Source organism: Castor canadensis, chromosome 12 (assembly GCF_047511655.1).
Source record: "Castor canadensis chromosome 12, mCasCan1.hap1v2, whole genome shotgun sequence".
NCBI lineage: Eukaryota > Metazoa > Chordata > Mammalia > Rodentia > Castoridae > Castor > Castor canadensis.
In genome coordinates, this window is record NC_133397.1 from 32,855,610 (window position 1) to 32,875,811 (window position 20,202).

Consider the following 20,202-nt stretch of genomic DNA (forward strand, 5'->3'; position numbering starts at 1 on the left):
GGCTTGTAGTAACATGTGGTAGAACAAAGCTGCTTACCTCATGGTGGCCAGAACACAAAGAGAAAAATGCAGTGTGCCAATATTCTCTTTAAGGAGTGATGGCATGCATGGCTCAAGTAGTAGAGCACCTGCCTAGCAAGTGTAAGGTCCTGAGTTCAAACTCCAGTACCACCAAAAAAATAAAAACAACAACAAAAAAATCCAACTACTATCAAAGCCGTGTCCACAGTGACCTACACTCTTTCTACTAGGCTCCTAAAGGTTCTAACATCTCTCAATAGTGCCAAAGACTGAGGACCAACCCTCAGAGGTAAATGGGCCTTTGAGGGGGCATGAAAAATCCAACTAGGGCTGGGGAGGTAGCTCAGTGGTACAATTCTTGACTGTAACCTCATCCACCTGTCATAAGAATTTCATACCATCTATATTTAGTGGGATGCTTAACATTAAACTTCAATGAGGAACCTTTTCTTATCTGTTAGGTTTCATCTCACTATTCCCAGGCTGAAGCCTGACAAGACAGTTTTTAATTTTCATTCTGTGGTCTTCAGCATTATAATTTTCTTTAGATTTGTGATAGCTTCCTCTTGATAAGCATTCCTGCTCTTTTATTTCGGTCACAAAGTTAGGCAAAGTCAAGCCATTCATTAATGGATTCAGCTTTCCATTGTGAAAATAAAACTTCTTTTGGGAGACCCTGACTTAAACATATGAGGCACTGAGAGGAAGGGAAAAGAAACAAAAATTCCGTGAGCTTATGGAGTTCATACTCTAATGGCAATTTTCACAAATGAGAATTAAAAAAAAAAAAACTAGGTCATTGCAATGACACCTAAAGCCTAGGCCATTCAATTTGGGTACAAATTGATAAAATAAATAAGTAGATAAATATTTTATAGATTGACAAACAACAATTGAAGTTCAGACCCTTTTAAAGGTTTTGCTCAAGCTCATATTGACAATAAAGATTGAAGTAAGGCCCTGAATCCAGAATTTCTGACTCCAGGCTTTTTCCCCTTCCCCTTGGCACTCTTTCTGCCAAGGATCTGGTAGCCAATGTGAAGAACAACTTCCTCTGCTCATCTGGAACTGGACTGGGTTCTGCCTCTGGCATACAGCTCAATTCGCCACATCTCAGAATCTGAAAGCCCTAGGAAGTAGACAACTAAAAGAAGGGAGAAACCTTGGGGATTTGATGAAAGAGGAACTACTCAATTGAAATGAGCAAAAAGAAGAAAGAAGAAAGGAATGGCAAATGAGGGAGAAGGGGAAGGAAGGGAAAGGTAGCCAAAGGGAAAGGGAAGAGGAAGGAAGGGAAAGAAAGGAAAGGGGAAGGGAGAGGAAAGGGGAAAAAAGGGAAAGGGAAAGAAAGAGAAAGGAAGAGAATTAGGATTCTTTTGCTTACAAATGTTACAAGGTGAGAAAAATATCAAATACAGACTTAACAGAACTAAGATTAACAAGGACTCTACCATAATCTAGTTGGAATCTTCAAACTCCTGCTAAATTACTTCTAAAATATTGATAAAATACTTCTTTACAGAAGTATTTTATCAGAAAACATCAAGTTCATCAAGTCCAAGTAAGAAATATTCAAGTAGGTAAGCTTTATGCCAATGAGTTCCTAGAAAAAACTCAGAAACTGAATCATTAGGGACTAAATTGTTTCCCATATGGAAAGCAGTATGATGAGAGGTTATGACCAGGGGGTATACATCAAAAAAACCACAGATGTGGCCCGCATAAATTAAAATCCAATATTGTGCCTGGAAAATTCAATATTCACTAAAAATAAAATGATCTAGCTATATGTACCAAATCCTGGTCACATAAAGAATCTCCATTTACTATAAGCTGTGTACACAAATGTAATACAAAATAGACTAGCGGTGTAGCAAGTGTAAAGCCCTGAGTTCAAACCCCAGTCCCATGAAAGAGAGAGAAAGGGAGGGAGGGAGGAAGAGAGGGAGGGAAGAAGGAAGGAAGAAAGGAAGGAAGGGAGGGAGGGAGGGAGGAAAGGAAAGAAAGAAAACAAATCACAGACAGGGCTGCAGGTATGACATAAGTCATAGAACATTTACCCAGCAAGCCCATTGCCCCTGAGTTCAAACCCCAGTAATCCCCCCTCCAAAAAAAGAAAAGAAAAGAAACAACCATAAATGCTAGTAAAGATTAGGGGTAAAAAGGAACAAAAGGGACACTGTTGGTGGGAATGTAAATCAGTGCCATCACTACAGAAAGCAGTTTGGAAGTTCATTGAAATAACTAAAAATAGACCTACCTTATGAGCCTGCTAACTACTTTGGGCGTATATCCAAAGGAGTACAAATCAATGGACCTTGTGCATGCCAGGTGAGTGCTCTACCACTAAGCCACACCCCCATCCAACTGGGAATTACTTTTGACTTATCCAAAGCAACCTGAATATGAGCTCTACTTCTGTCCCTTTTTAACTACATTATCTTGGGATCTGTATGAACTGTGGCTTAATAATAACAGAAAAACCCCTCTCTTGCAGTATTATCCAGTCACTTGTCTGCCAGCACAAAGAGATCTTTCTTCCAAGAATCTCTGGGAGCTGGCAGGATGTACACATCCTGGAATTTTAAAATGACTATAGTCACTCCCCCTCACCACTAGATGGCCAATGTCTGTGAGATTTTCTTGTGACCACAAATGCTCATGTTAGATTTTTCTCAAAGCCACATGACTCGGGATCAGGGAGATCAAGTGCCTGACTACTCTTTTTTCTGTCTGAATTAGGATGTGGTATACCTTAGACATTTCTTCAAGCTCAGAAATTAGACACCTCAGAGAGCAGAGCTTTCTAGGTAACCAAATCCAATGCCTAGATATGCCAACACTATCCCAATTCACACCCTGCCCCATCCACCTTACCCATAACCTGAATTAAAAGGAAGTAGTTGGCATCATTTAGAAGTCTCATGAGACAGAACTACTGCTGCTAACAAGCATCTCCTTAGATTCATCCATATTTGGGACAGAAAGCTCTCGGTCCATGCTATCCCTCTAACCCATTCTAGCTTTAAGGATCCTCACATCAGCAGTTTTCATGATGCAGGGAATTTGCAGGCAGCCTGATCCTTTCCTTTACTCACTAAAATTATTGCTACAAAGGCAAAATTAGTACAGAAAATAATAATTAAATTAATTTGATCAATTTAAGAAACCCATCTGAAGAATGCAGGCAAGAACAAAACACAAGAATTTTACAGCTGAGTGGCAGTGGCCTACACCTGTAATCCTACTTACTCAGGAGGCAGAGATAAGGAGGATCATGGTTCAAGGTCAGCCCAGGCAAATAGTTCATGAGACCCTATCTCAAAAAATACCCATCAGAAAAACAAAGAATTTTTCCTATTTTTATGCAAATGATTTCAATAGTCTCTTTCTACATGTGCTAACTGATGAAGCAGAAAATAATAGAGATTGTGGGGTATATCTCAGTGGTACAGCACTTGCACAGTATGCGTGAGACCACCCTGGGTTTGATCTCCACCACTGCCCCCCCCAAAAAAAACCCTAAGAAATAACATCAAATAGAACTGAATTCTTGAACAAACCATGCTATTTAACCTAAACCATACATCATATCGGAGGGGGATTAGGCCCAGGAACTGAGTTTTCCTTGATCAAGTGGAGTTAGTGACAGAGATTCCAGTTAGTGGAATCATCATACAGGTCTCATTCCTCAGCCTCTGCCCCTCCCCCGTCGTCATGTCTTCACTGGGAAGCATCATAACCCATCTCACACTTCTGGGTTATTGCTTCACCCATGTGTCACACCTGGTGGCAAGAAAGAGGAAGACAGGAATGGCAGAGTGGCTCAAAGCTACAGTCCTAGCAAGTGTGAGGCCAAGTTAAAAAAAAGAAAAAGGAGGATGAAGATGGGACTCCAAGATGTTTCCCTGTATATTATGTGTCTTGCTCTACAATCCATAAACCAAGGAGCCTGCATTCATATAGTGGCAATAACTCCCCAAGTCAGCCCTTATGTCTCTCCCCAAATCAGAAACATAAACTAACAAAAATAACAGATTTTACTAATCCTGAGACTAGTAATTACAGGGCCCCAAGGATTATAACACAGCAGGAGGAGGTGTACAGGCTGTGAAACTATTTTAGTCTTTTAGTTCAAGTGGTAGACATTTTGGCTCAAATCAATGACAGGTCTTTGTAGGACAAGCTTGTATTTGTATTGACAAAAGTCCTGCAAATGGTACTTATCCTTAGAAGGGTCTGGCAAGACTGAAATCATCGGTATATTGCAGTCCACTCAATTATTTTCTGTTGGGCAGAAAAGTCTCTGGTTTCATGTATCATACAGGCACATAAAACAAAACATATTAGCTATCTCATTTTAGATTTTAAAAAGACTACTAAAGCCTTCAGAAGGACTTATAAAAATATTACACCCATAGATACTTGTTTTTATGCACTGTTGTCCACATAAAGCAGTCTTCTGCTGAGTTCCTTGGCAAGACTTTGCATGTGCCTGTGTATGTGAGCATAAGCATCAAAGTCTAAATGAAACTGAGTAGCATGAAAAAAGTAGTCCAGGAAATTTTCAAGCAAATTTGGTACACTCATGGATATGCCCTCCTGCAGGCTCAGGCTCAGACTCAGGCAGCTCAAAACCTAAACTAAGCAATCAGTGCATTACTGCAGTTTAGGAATGCAGAGTCAGGCATGGTGGTGCACAGCTGTAATATCAGCACTCAGCAGGCTGAAGCAGGAGGATGACAAATTTAAGGACTACCTTAAAACTACATAGGGAGTTCTAAGCTAGCCTGAACTGCATAGCCAAGACCTGCGTCAAAAAACAAACATTTGTAGATCATCCCCTCACTCTCAAATCCTCTTTCCCAACTGTTCATTGTGCACAAAACCCTGGCTGGCTCTCCTCCCTGGGTCCAATTCTCTTGTCCCCCATAACCCAGGGTATAAGAAAGTAGTGGCCAGCCATAGTAGCAGTACAATCACAAACCAAACTTAGAATCCTATCTCCTGCTCGGATGGAGGTAAACTGACAGATTCTCTTCCGACAAACCTTCCTCATGTACCTAATCCTTCAGGACTAATGCCATTAGTCCTGAAGCACTGTGGCCCTTATTTAAACTGGACTGCTGGGCAGTAAAAAACTGGAACAAAATATACATAAAATTATCATTTTAAAGTATACAACTCAAAAGATTTAGTGCATTCACAATGTGTACCACCATCACCACTATCTAGTTCCTGAAACTTTTCATCACCCCTCAGAGAAATCATATACCCATCAGCACACATACCTCCTTGTCTCTCACTCCAGGAATCACAATTTTACTTTAACCATTTACCTAAGCAATTAAAATAGTTTGGGCTTTGAGAACTATTTGTCCAGGCTGGCCTTGAACCGTATATTCTCCTGATCTCTTACTTCCTGAGTAACTAGGATTATAAGCATGAGCCACCATTTGAACCTTAATTTTTTGTTTCACCTAGTATCATACTGGTTTTTTAAGGCTTAACTCTGATTTTTTTCTTTGCATCTCTAAATTATAATTTTTATCTACATTCATGCTGTGTGGTATCACAAAATCACAAAAATAAACTTCAAATGGGACTGGAGTAGTTCAGGTGGTAGAGCACCTGCCTAACAAGTGCGAAGCCCTGAATCCAAACCCCAGTACCACAAGGAAAAAAAACAAAAAACTTCAAATGGAAACCAATGGGTAATTTGCTTTGCACGCGTGTGCACGCGCGCACACACACACACACACACACACACACACAAAGAGAGAGAGAGAGAGAGAGACAGAGAATCCAATGAAGTTAGAATCTGCAGATAGCCCAGGATATCAATTTTTTTTTTTCTTTTGGCAGGACTAGGGGTTGAACTCAGGGCCTTGCGCCTGCTAGGCAAGCACCCTATCACTTAAGCCACCCCATCAGTTCTTTTTGTGTTGGTTATTCTTGAGATAAGTTCCCACTTTACAACAGGTTGGCCTGAGTAGAACTGAACTATGACCAAAAAGACTTGCTACTCTTTAAGTCTTCTTAGACCTTCTATGGACCAAGTTAAGTCTCTTGAGCCAAGCAGCCATATGGAGATAGGAAACTGTATGCAGTTGTCTTTCTTACAAGGAACTCGTCACCTGTGGAACTTTTTAAGCATAGGTCCACATTGTTTTAGATTCCTAATCATGGAACAATGTTCTACTCTCAGCACTTCATTCCACTGACAGCTATGAAAAAAAAGAAAAAAAAAAGCTAACTAGCAACCTGTTGAAGATGTAACTGGAAAAAAAAAGGAAACATAACTGACCCCATTTAGTCATTTTTTCCCCTCTTCTCTCTGTTGTTCTGAAAAATACAGTTTAGAAACCAAACCAAAATCACACTAGGATTCTGCAGCACCTCATGTTATGCTGTGGCTGGCAAGTATTTTTTATTTGGTGGGCGAACACCCTTACCATGAGACTGGGGCATTCAGAGGCAACCTGTATTCCTAACTGCTTGGCAGATTTTTTTTTTTTTAATCAAATATGCAGTGAGAGTTGACCATGGAGATGGAACTTCAATATTTAAAAATACACCCAGAACACACACACTTCACTATTATTCTTAAAAGCTCTAAACTGTGCTTCTCAGGCTCAGGAAATACTAGCTTTTCTGCACCTAGAGAGGCAAAATTCCCATGGGAAACCAAGTTCAGATGTAGCCCCTCCCACCACCACCACCACCACCCCACCAGGACAAGGCCCACCTGGACTGTTGCTGGAGTTCCAGCTCCATTCACTGGAAAACGCTGGCTAGGCTGAGATGGGCCAGTTGTCATATTGTTCGTGTGTGGAAAAAGAGATTCATGAGAGGGCTGAATATTATAAATCAGCTGCAGATGCTACTACTATTGGTGCTCTATTGATTTCTCCAGATAATAGTCTTCAAGATGATTCTTGAAAGATGTAAACTGTTCCCCATACCTTTAGTGTCACGAAGCAGGATCTTAAACAACTTCTATCTTCCTGTCAGTTCACTGTACACAAAGACAATGCAGCATCTAGTTTGGCCTGACCCTCAAAATGTGTATGTATGGTCAGTACTGAATATCAAATAAAAAATTTGGTTTTCACTGAAAAAAAAAAAAAAAAGTGCTCCTGCATGTTCTCCTAAAAGCAGAGTAATAGGACAGGGAAGAATGCTGTCAAGGTCATGGAAAAAGGGAGTGCTCACAAAGCAAATTGTCAAAGACATCAGTGACAGTAGCAGCGTAGGGCCTATATACCTATGCACCTATCAGAGCAAGGCCCAACCTACCAACTAGTTACTCCTGAAGAATTCACTCATCATTTTGGTGAGGAGCATTAAAAGATACAGATTGTATCTAAGTCAATACCACTTGAAGCAAATCTAAATTAAATAAGCCCTTTCAGTATCCACAGACTTCCTAAAATCTTAGGCATAAAAAAGTCTAAACACTGACAACCTTTATTAGTTTTCAGAGGAGAGGAAAAGGAGACAACTATTACCTATACTCACAAATTAACTTTTAAAAGTTAAGACATTTCAATTTTGCAATGAAGGTAAAAATGTATTTAAGGAAGAAAAAAAGCTTTGCTTATTGTGACATTAGGTAAAGCTAGTTTTATTAAGTTGGCAGTAAATAAAGTACATACATAACTTAGAGTCACCCACAAGTTACTCTCAGTCTAACTTACTGGGTTCCACGCTAAGGGTCTAAAATCACTTCTAGGTTGAATTCGAGATTTGTAGAAGTCTAAAGGGATATGGAACCACCGCCATCAAAGTTCAAGGGAAAATAAATGTTAATGTGTATTCAATTTCCGTCTAAATTTTCTACTCAATAGCTTGAACACTTTAAAATTCTTGCCTCAATTCTAAAAGGATTATTTTTTTAAAATTAGAAGTCTTTATATAAAGACCTAAATGGACCTTGACAATTTGTTTGTAAGGCTCAAGATCACACAACTGCTGCTGCTGTTAATGATGGACTTCCAGTTATTTCAGTAGATGAAACACATTCTCCCTTCTTTTTCTCTGGTGGTACTGGGGTTTGAACTCAGGGCCTCATGCTTGCTAGGCAGGTGCTCTACAACTTGAACCACTTTACCAGTCCACATTCTTCCTTTATTTTTTTCTCCCTTCTTTTAAAGATGAACAAATGGCTACTTTTTTTTACTAAAAACTGTTAACTTTATGGTAAGTGTGCTAATAGTCTCAAATATGTTTAGTCTTTAAATCTTGTCTATGTATAAGATTATGTAAAAAGAAAAGAAAGAAACGGATCCAGTGGGAGAATGTTTAATAAATGGTGTTGAGACAAGTAACTACCTGTTGATTAAAATTAAATTAAATCCTAAGTCTTGTGCCATATAGAAAAATACATATATTATGATGGGTCAAAGAGTAAAAGGTAAAAATGCAAATACCCAAAATTCTACACATAATTTTGGGGGGCTCACAGTCTCTCTAAAAGTCATTTATGGGTCCCAGATTATTACATAGAAGAGGAGGTGTCAATTATAACCTCTATTAAAATCTCAATGCCAAATACTAGATGTATTTTTCAAGTTTAGGTTACATGCAACAAATGAAGATGAACACATTAATTCATTATTATAACTTTATAAAATCTCCAACTGGAACTAGAAACAGAAGCATGTTGATACAAATGGACAATGGTTTTAAAAAAAATACACCAATTTAAATAATTCTGAGTGCATACTGTACAAGTGTATCCATATGTCTGTTAGCCTTTCAGAAATATAAAATCAGCTAAATCTGTAGTTCTCAAAAGTCAACATGTGCAATGTTATTCTCAAACTTGATTAAAATAATAAATACAAGTTATGTTTAATATGAGTAACTGTAACATACTTAAACATCTAAACATATTGTAAGAATTCTATATTAAAATGCAATACTTTTCACCTGCATTAATTTCATACACAATGGAAAAATACTTGCAGATAATTAGCATTAAGAATGCAAATATATTTTTACTGTGGAAGAAAAATTATAGTAATAAGGTTAGAATAATATATTTGCATAATCTACAATGAAACTGTAGACAGTCTACATTATGATAGTCTATCTTAAAATGAAAACAATATTTAAGTTTACAACAAATTTACTCAAGGCAAAATATTTTATTACAGAACAGGATCTTAAAGTAAGCAAGGCAACATTAGATCAACCATTTTGGATTATTTTTAATAAAGGTAGCTTTAAAACTGTAATGAAGATGAACATAAATTCTAACATGCTCTTCTCTTCTTATAAGTGGGATGATGTAGAAAAGCAAAGCTTCAAAGTATAGGGATTGGAACCATCTGTAAAAATTGAAAAACAGAAGTTAACAATTCACTTCATCAAACTTTCAAGAACACCCTGAACTGGCAGAGTAAATTATTTCACCATTTCATAATATTAGAAGCAAGAATACAAAAATGTGTATGTACATAAGAGGAAGATCAACCATTCCTATTTACTAGAAGGTAAGCTCCATAAAGCAGGCACTTTATTCAGTGCTACATTCTTACTGTTCTAAGCTTTAAAAAGGTACATAATATTCTTTAGTGAATTAATTCATCATTAAAGATAAAAATATCAGAGTTAAGCAGCTGTCTACCAGCAAAGTTCACTTTGCACAAAATATTTTCCATGGTATATTTACTAAAAAAAAAAAAAAAAAGCCAATTCAAAGATTGTTTGAGAAGTGGGGCAAACTGCAAAGCATGTGAAGATCTATGATCCCAAAAGGTTCTGGGAGATCCAGCACTAAATACCTACCAGTGTTGCATATAAGCTCTGAAACTAATCACAGAAAATATTTCCATTTAAAAATTTTATTTCCTCCAATTTTTTCAGACCAAGCAGAAATAACTCTTCTTCAATTGCTTATATAGGATATTGGAGCAAAGAACAATTTTTTTTTTTTTTTTTTTTTTGCTGGTACTGGGGTCTGAACTCAGGGCCTCACACTTGCTGGGCAGGTGCCCTGCCACCCCCTCCATCCCAGCCCCCTCTGGTACCTTAATGCACCAGAATTCTAGTGTTAAAAGCTACAGCTTCTTAACAGAAACAAAACAAAACAAAACAAAAAAACTGTTAGGAAAAAGGTATATACAGCAGTAAATATTCGCAAGATATTGCAGAGGAAAAAAGATAAATAATTGCCCCTGATTCCAAACAGTTTACAATCTATACAATATCTTGAATATGTCTCACATAAACTTTGACTACTTTAAAACTTTCTATCAAAACTTAAGCCTGATTTATTATTTAAAATTTACTTTTGTAGGGCTGGAGGCATGGCTCAAGTGACTGAGTGCCTACTTAGCAAGCATGAAATCCTGACTTCAAACCCCAGTACCAAAAACAAACAAACAAACAAAATGTACTTTTGTAAATATATGTAAAATGAGAGAGGTATTTCTCTTATTTTTCCACTTTTTATTGAACTTTAATTTTCAAATATATATGAATTTATATATTAGTGTAATAAATTCCCACAAACCTTCCACCCATCTTCAGTGACTGTCAACATCTGGCAGAATTATTTCATCTGCCTGCCCTTCACAAGCATTTTGGGGACTAGAATATTTTAAAATATTTCAATACATGTTATTCCACCCATAAGTTCTTCAGGGTTTTTTTGTTTGTTTGTTTAGTTTTTAATCTTTCTTTCTGTTTTCTGATTTATGTTTTGAGTTTTTTGTTATGGGGAAGGATGACAGGGATGGGTTTTTTTTTTTTTTTTTAATATTTTGAGATGGAGACTTGCTTACAAACTCATGAGCTCAAAGTGATCCTCCTGCCTCAAGCATTCTGAGTAGCTGTGACTACAGGCATATGCCTCCACTCTTGGCAGTTTCAATTTTTAAAATTAACTATCATTCATCACCATACCCAATAATACATAATTTCCCTCTACTATTTTAAAAAGATGAAATTTTAATAACCTTTAGATCCAGGATTAAAGCAAATTATGCAACACAAAGTTTGAAAAATTAAACTTAAATGTTCTTTTCGTGGTAATAAAAGAGGCCATTTACTGTTATGGAGACAATAAGAGGGTGAGGGTTTCACTTGATACAAATTGAAACAATGGAATACCCTTTTTCATCCACCTCCCTGGTAAAAGCTCAACATGTGACTCAGGGTTGGTAAGAGTATTGGGAAATAGGCATTTTCATACAGCACAGGTGATGCATCTTTCTGAAGGACAATCTGGAAACATTTTATCAAAATATAAACTGTAATGCTCTCCACTAGTAAGAAATGTTCCTAAAAATACACATTAAAAATGCTAACTACAAGCCTGTTTATCACAATAGAAATTACAAATGGAAAAAACCAGCATATTCATCAGTGTAGTGACAGGTAAAATAAACTGTTGTACATTTCTACTACTAATAGCTACCCTGCAAATGCTTTACATAAGCCTTTTACAGTCCCCTCCTAAGCTGTACCACAGTTTGTGTGACAAAAGTAACACATCAAGTAATGGCAGGTCACACTCCGATATTACATTATAAAAACACTGCTGCTCTTCTCTCTCCTGGATCACTCACTCTGAAAAGGCAGCTTAAGCAGGCCTGCAAACGATCACAGGAGCACAACTTCCTGAGACAACTACTCACCTGAACTGTATCCACAATACCGGCCCTCAAAAATAGCAAGATAATAAATTTTGCTTGGTTTTTTTTTGTTTGTTTGTTTTGCAGTGCCAGGGACAGAATGCAAAGCCTCACACTTGCTAGGCAAGTACTACTGAGCCAACCTCCAGTCCAAATGTGTGCTGTTTTAAGTGCTAATTTTTAGCAATTTGTTACACAGCAGTAGGCAACAAATATGGGGATTACATGGATTGTGGGCTTCTATGCTTTATTCCCCACCCCCCCCCCAAGTATTAAAAGAAAAAAACCTTGGGATAGGGTGTAGCTCAAAAGAAAGGCATATGCACAACAGGCACAAACCCTGGATTCAATGCCCTGCACCAGAAAAAAAAAAAAAGGAAAAAGACCCTCCTAAAGAGTTATCTTAAAATTATTGCTTGGGGGGGGGGGCGTGGGGAGGTGGCCCGAACAATGCATACACGAGTAAATGTAAAAACAAAACAAAAAAAAAAACAAAAAACTATTGCCAATGTTTCCTAGAGTCATTCCCATTGAATAATTATGACATGGAGGGGGAGCTGTTTTCTCGCTCCCTCCCTTGTTAGAGTGAGCTTTCTTTCACTCCTGGTTATTATTGAACCTAACTGGGGCGCGACTGGAGATTCGGAAAAAACACAGGATGGACAAACAGAAAGTGGGGTCTGGTGTGTTGGGCACTTGGGTGAGATGCCCAACCCTCATTGCTTCTTTTCTCTATCTTTATTCTTTAAGGCCTTACTCCTTGCAGTTCTTTAAAACCTTGCTTAAAACCTATTTCCTTAGACTCGCACTGTGCCATGTTTTCTCTTAGCTTATCTTTAGCTTAATCTCTTAAAGTCTTCCCCCACTCCCCAAAGGCTTGTACTTCCCCATCTCTCTTTAGCTTTCTTAAAACCTCAGTGCTCAGACTTGGAACAGCTGCACATGAAAACTGCATATGCATAACTCTTAAAGTCTTGGTCCTCTGTCTCGCACTGTCCCAAGTTCTCTTTGGCTTTTCTTTAGCTTAGCTTTCCTAAGGCCTATGTATAAAGTTCTTTCTTTAGTTTAGGTTTGTAAGGCCTTATGTTAAAAGTTCTTGGTGCAGACTTTCAATCAACTCCTCTTTAGCCATTCTTTTCCCTTCAGCAGTTTCCCTTTAGCAATTCTTTTCCCTTCAGTAATTCTTTTCCCTTCCAAAAACTTCTCACACCACAAAGCCCAAAGTAAAAGACAAATGCAAAAAGCCCAAGCCAAAATCAAGAGCCAAAAGCAAAAGCCCTTCTTCCTCCTTCAGAGGTCTTTTATAAACAGGGACAAACAGGCTGGACCTGCAGCTCTTGGGGAGGGGCATGACATTCTAACAGGAGAAACCTGCGTTCCTGCTTTTCCCTGTTTGTGGCCAGGGCTGTGCCTATCTCAGCCTACAGATGAAAGCAATTAAGATGCATCTTGCCTTGCTTGTGTCCAATTCTCCTTGGCTTTCCATAATCCACTCTCCACAATGACACACACACACAAATCATTGTACTTACTTGGGACTCTTATCTGGTAATGATTAAGTGCAGTAAGAGCTTCTACTGCATCGGTTTTGCATTCCCATTCTAACAGCCCAGAAAGCGTTTTGGCAGAAGCTAAAATAAAACAAAGAAACACAAACCTAGTTGTTAATTTGCTTATCCTCAATTGATCCAGAAAACTTTAAAAGAAGGGATGTTCACTTACGTTTTGCATCAAACACTTTATATTTGATGAATGTAAGAACTTCATGGTCATTACATAACTGCCAAAGAAAGGTGACACTTCATTAAAAATATGGTCAAAATAATATTCCCACTTTTTTGGGTTTTTATGAGTACAGCATAATTAAATCAAATGTATTTTCAAGTTGGTTTCAAGTTCTAAGAAAAAATTTTAAAACAGTGAAATTCTATGAACTATGTAAACAACTTGATGCTTTACAGTAAAATCAGATTTATTAATTAACATATGTATTATAAGGGTTGGCTGGATTTATCTAGTAACTAAAGTAGGAAGAAGAGTCCAGAAAAATCAAATATTTTCTGAAGCATCCCTACAGTTAAGAGAAAAAGACAAGGATAACAAACTTCTGTTATGTGCAAGCCTTAAGGTCATGGTAAAAGTCAGTTTCTGAATGTAGAAAGGTATCTCATTCTAATTCCAACTCTCAGAAGGACTGAGCCACCAACTAACAAATAACAAAAGATCAATGAAGAAGGGAGGACAGAAAAGTACCACAGCAAGAGAATGAACTATAAAGTGCCAATTAAACAACAAAGTACTAACAACATCAAAAGCAGACTAATGCCTAGCGTGATGGCACACACTTGGAACCCTAGCACTTGGGAGGAAGAACCAGGGGGACAGAGTTTAAGGCCAGCCTGGATTACACAGCAAGTTCCAGGCTAGCCTGGGTTATAAAGTAAAACCCTGTTACAAACAAACAAAATAAAAAGACAGGGAAAAAAAACCTAAAAATGAGGCTAAAACATAATATAAATCTTTTCTTTGGATGGGTGGCTCTGAGGTTTGGCAACATCTTATACACACTTGTATTTCAGCACCTACCTTTGTGAAAGTCTCTTCTGTGACACACAGTGGAACATTGTAATAATGCAGCACACACGAGGGTGGTTGTATTATATTCTTAGATGCTTGGCCAGCACTTGTAAAGCGATTATTTTTGCTCATTGCAAAATCTTTGTAACTACTTGTACCATCCTCCAGCTCAAATATTTGACTTGGAACAACTGAATGCTGTTTAGATACACTGAAGATTGGAAAGGAAACACGCACACAATATACCTTGTTAGATAAAAGCCAGCAGTTTCAAAATGCCTGCATGAATATTAACAAAAGAAGCCAGGTGTAGCCATTTAAATACAGTATAGTCATTAGCCCTTGGTATCCAGGGATTGGTTCCATACCTCCCTCTCCCCCAGATACCAAAACCTAAAGATGTAAGTCCCTTATATAAAATGATGCAGAATTTGCATGTCACCTATGTATGGCCTCCCATATTCTTTAAATTATCTCTAGATTACTTTTCATCTGTGGTACCACAGGTACAGAATTCACAGATATAAAAGGCTAACTGTATTAAGTTTAGATTATAATCAATCATTCTTATATTTAGGCATCAGTTGGAAAGAAAACCTATTTTCTTATATTAGAAAACTTTTAACATGCTATTTTACCATCATAAAACTAAAAACTAGGGATATGCAGGTAAAATCTGAATTATATAATCCTAAAACTTGTCTAAAATGACAATTACTACTGCTAGTTTCAGATGGCTCTCAGTTACTGTAAAATTTTCTAAAGTTGAAATTAGTAAGGACAAGGATTTTGAAACATATCACTTAAGATAAATAATTACCAAACGTTAAGTCTTTTCCCAAATAACTTGACATTATTAAGATGTGTAACAGCTCTTTCTACGGCATACTCATCACCCATTTCTACCAGTGCTGTGCCAGGAATGGTCTTCATAAATTTTACCTGTAAATACAAAATCCCCCAAAAGTGATCATTTAATTACCTTTTATAGAAACAAAATTCTCAGAAGACAACATGATTTAAGTGGTTAAAGTCAAATAGAGAAGATTATCTACAATCTTAACTTTATTTTACCACATATGAGACATTCACCAAAACCCAATAAAGTTAAAGAGGAAGACTATAATTCTATTCTACCGGACACTGAAGAGCACAGGCTTATCCTGGCTCTGTTATTTGTTAATTATGTGATCTGAAGATAATTGACTTAAATTCTCTGAGCCACAGACCATCCCTGTACAATGGAGATAATGGTTAACACCTAAGACTCTTCCTAGACTCATCAGTATTTATTCAGTCAAGAAATATTCAAATATCAAATATGTTTTGGTAAGCACTGGGTAGGTACTAGAGATTTAGTGATAAACAGTCTTCTTGAACCTTCTATTCTAGTAGGTAGGTCAGAAATTTTAAAGCAAATAAATAATAATCACAAACTATGTAGAGTTCTGTTAAGACAATAAGCAAGCTATGTAACAACACAAAATGACATTGAGGTAGCTTGGTCAGTAGGAAGTGCAATGTAGGGACTGTTCTAAAACATAAGTAATACTTCATGAATTTTTATGGCATCATGGGCACAGGTCATACTTATCCTCTCATACTATTCCAATGTTAGTGTATAATGCTTTAAGTGTTAGATGGGATAATGTGATAAACCATAAAGCCAGGCCCTTGGAAAGTCCTCAAGTAACTATATATAAAGTACTATGATAAACATGACATCTTGAACATAATTCCTTCTTACCTTTCAGCCTCAAGGGAATACTGAGAACATATTCATAAGACAAATTCAGCATGTTATTTATTTCTATCACTTCAATTTTTATTTATTTTTCAGCACTGCAGTTTAAACTCAGGGCCTTGTAGCTTGCTAAGCAGGTGCTCTACCACTTGAACCATACACCCAGCCCTCAATTTTTCATTTTAATGGAATATCTGAGCTTTTTTTTTTTTTTTTAAACACTAAAACTATACTTGAACAAAACTTAGTATTAATAGAACTTTTCAGCTTTATTTGAAATCACTTGGTCCTTTTGTGGGCAAAATTCTTCTCCCTTGATTTAATCTAGTAATATCCAATAAATCTAATAGTGACTAAATATACAGATTATATATGTAATTCTTATACTGGTAAATCTCCTCCCAAAAAGCTAGGAAAAATTAACTATATATAGATCTATGAAGGATTATGATAGCTTGGGTTTTATGTATCATTTAAAACAGAGGTAATGTGGGATGAAATAGATTAGAACAAGTCAAGTAACATACAGAAAACTTAAGTTTTATGAGAAAAAGCAATTTGGGTTTCTGAATCATATCAGACGAGTCTGGTTGTCTACAAATGTGAAAGCACAAAGAAAAGTTAATACTATGTAATGAAAGTTAAAATATATATTAAAGCCCATTTAGTTATCAAACACGCAGTTCTTAAACTTTAACTAAACACCCGGATTTAAGATAAAAAGTCTATGTGAGAAAAATTTGATCTATTTTCCCTAATGTTGCTAAATCTATCCCATATACTCTTGGCCAGTTTAGATAAGCAGAAATATCTCATATGTTGTCCCTCAGACCAAATGTGGATTATTCTTTCTTTTCTTCTTCTTTTTTTTTTAGTAGGAGTAAATAATGGAGAAAATTCTTGTTCCAGAATTCAGAAGAGCCGCTTCCAGATCAAGGAGACCTTAGAATTGATGAAGAACTAAGAGTACCAACTTTTCAAGTCAGGCTCACCTCCCACACACTTGTGAATCACATTTTTTTTATTGCCTTATCATTAGAAAAAGAACATTAAAATCATTTTAAAAAATGGGAAATAAGCATTACTACAGTATGAAACATTCTACTGAAGTGGGTCAGTTTCAAACACAGACTGGGCTAAAATAAATGCACCTTGCTCCTCAGATGATACTTGTAAAGTTTAGGAGGCAGGTGTGCTAAGTCCTACAGCTCTCCCAAAATTCAAACTTCTGTCCAAGCTCTGACCAGACTATAAATTTATATTGTATATCTAGCTCCATGAAAGTAACTGTTCTTTCAAATTCTATAGTTCAATCCATTAAATGATTAAAATATGTTTGAAGTGATCAAAATTACAGATGCTCTCCAATTTATTGCCAGTAAGTCAGCCCACTGCTAAGTTGAAAAATGCATTTACCTAACCTACCCAACCTCACAGTTTAGCAACACAGTACACCTTAGAGCACCCACTGTTTAGCCTTATGATCATGTGACTGGGAATTCTGGCTTGCTGCTGCTCCCAGGATGACAGTATTGTACATATGGCCAACATGGGAAAATGGATCAAGGTTCTAAATACAAATTTTTTTTTTTTTTTAACAATACTGGAGTTTAAACTTAGGGTTTTGCACTTGCTAGACAGGCATAGACAGGCATTCTACTAAAGCCACTCTCCCAGTCCTCAAAATATGATTTCCATTCAACATATACCATTTTCACATCATCATGAAGTTGAGAAATCACAAGTCAAACCACCATAACTTAACTGTCTATAGCGGTTTTATGTCTTTAATACTCTAGTAATTGCTTAAACTAATACTTTAGACTCTTCTATAATGTTTATTTAAAAATATTTTCATTACAAATAACGTATCACTTATTAGCAAAAGAAAAAGAAAAATTATAGAGTTCACACATAATGAATTTTTAGCTTACATGGATCAAAATCCTGAAAGAACTTAGAAGTTTCTGATACAAGAAGAAATGTATTTGCAGCCTTTTTAGAATTTTACTAGATATTCTAGCAAAGTAAATAAATACAAAATGAAGCTCACCTTTTCAATATTTCCATATAAGCAGAATAGGTTGAAGACTCTTGAGCAATTCATTTTTAGTTGATGCAATCCACTAACCATTACAACTGAACCAGAAGGATTTCCTCCATGCATGTAAGAGGAAGAAGCTTGTGGTAATGGATATGCAACAAGCTCAGGGGTATCTCGAGAGCCCATTCTGTAACGACTTGGTAAAGGCAACAATGGACCATGGGATCCTATAAAAATGATCAAAGTATATAAATAAATAAAATACATACACATACTTCCATCTGTAAGTACTTTAGTAGATGCATTTCAACACAAAAAACAAACTTTTTTTTCATTGCTATGGCTCAAACCTAGAGCCTCATGCATGCTAAGCAAGCACTCTACCACTGAGTTATAAATTCAGTCCCTTTGAGATTAAACTCTTACTATTAGCTAGTTTGATGTACAGCCATAAAACCCTAAGCATATGAATATTTAAACGTAAACTGTGGGAAACTAATAAAATCAGTATTTATTTGTACCAGATCCAATATACATTGACCTATACCTGAATACACTAGGCTGTAAATTTGTATTTTTTAAAAATAGAAGCATACATATATATGCATATATATATATATTAGGTTACAGGGCTGGGGGGAGCCAATGTAAAACTCTGAACTGTATATAAATTAAACTATAATTTTACCATAGATAAATACTACCTCAAATTAAAAAAAAAAACAAAACTACTGGGTCCTTTGGAGGAATAATATAACATACAATGAAATCTAGGAAGCTATCTCTATACAGATACAAAAAAAAAAATCTTTAGTTCCATAAAAGGTTGTGGCACTGAGTATACTGCAGTGCGACGTACTTCAGATTAGTATTTTATTCTAATTCTAATTTAGATAACAAAAACCTAGGTTTAGTTAATATACTTCATCTACACATAGCTGTCCTATTATTCTTCAATCTCCACTTTTGAAACATGAGGAAAATACCACTTCAATATCTAAAACAACTGTCACAGAAATACACATACAAGTCTACATCTCTTAAGCTGAGAACTCTCATTAAGAATCAGCTTGCTACGTTTATAGTAGTTCTAAACAACTTCATCTGGTTTTCTCATCTATGACTTTTATATTTTAATTTTGCTTTAAGTTTTTTTTTTAACTTTAACAAGAAAAACAAAACTAGAGTATGGAATAGAATGGAATGAATGAGGAGAAACTGTGATGCTCAAAGTAGGTCTACAGCACATGAATAGTAATAAGAAAGGCACAAGTATTCAGAAGAAACACAAGTAAGACTGAGACTATGTAGTTTAGAAACAGAATCCTTAAATACTGTATAGTGTTCCTGAGTTAGTTATTACAGAAGCATAATCTGGTATGCGTGCAAAGGTCTTCCTGATATATACAACAAAAAACCCAGCCTGGTGCATGCCTATAATCCTAGCTACTCAGAAGGCAAAGATCAAGAGATAAAGAGGATTGCAGTTCAAAGCTAGACCAGGGCAAATAGTTTGTAAGACCGTATCTTGAAAAAACCTATCACAAAAAACAAATGAAAAAAAAAAAAGGGCTGGTAAAGTGGCTCCCCTGAGTTCAAATCCCAATACTGCAAAAAAAAAAAAAAAACAAACCAAGTCCCCTTTCCTCATTTCTGAAGGAAAGACTGTAACTACCACTGACTTTCACTTTTACGTAGAACTAAGTGATACCTGTCATCTACTACTAAGTGAATCTCTAAGAACTACTAAATTTTGATGTTTGTTAGATGCTATTAAGAGATTTTGGTGAACTCCAATGTTCAGTATTTTAAATACAGCTGCCATTTATAGTAACACAGCAATACTACCACTAAACATATTCCAACACACTGAATTTCTCCAATTTTAGGGAGGAATACTTATCAATAGATCACCAACACAGTTATCGTAAATTGTTAACAGTTTTAAGTGCTCTTCATTGTTTTGGGGGAATGGAACCCAGTGCCTCCAACATGCTAGGAAGCACCCTACCACGGAGCTAAACTCCAGTTCTTAACTGCTCTTCTTACTAACAATTGGTGATTTATCAAAACAATATAGCTTGTGGTGAGTAAAATGTTAATTATACATATTTGAGTCACTAATTTAGACTGTTTTAATCTACCAAATTTCAAATAGCAATCATTTTTAT

The 20,202-nt window shown here is 36.4% G+C and overlaps 1 protein-coding gene across 4 annotated transcripts in view; it reads right to left on the reverse strand.

Annotated features, from left to right (window-relative positions):
- Nucleotides 1-8,311: 8,311 nt before the first annotated feature.
- Hnrnpll (heterogeneous nuclear ribonucleoprotein L like) overlaps nt 8,312-20,202 on the reverse strand; it is a 39,253-nt gene continuing 27,362 nt past the window's right edge. For all 4 annotated transcript variants that reach the window (XM_074049532.1, XM_074049530.1, XM_074049533.1 and 1 more), the window contains 6 exons: nt 18,041-18,258; nt 15,064-15,185; nt 14,253-14,454; nt 13,389-13,446; nt 13,199-13,297; nt 8,312-9,356 (listed from right to left, as the gene is read on the reverse strand). In XM_074049532.1, the coding sequence (XP_073905633.1) occupies nt 9,301-9,356; nt 13,199-13,297; nt 13,389-13,446; nt 14,253-14,454; nt 15,064-15,185; nt 18,041-18,258 (755 nt within the window). In that variant the 3' untranslated portion in view covers nt 8,312-9,300. The remainder of the gene's footprint in view (nt 9,357-13,198; nt 13,298-13,388; nt 13,447-14,252; nt 14,455-15,063; nt 15,186-18,040; nt 18,259-20,202) is intronic.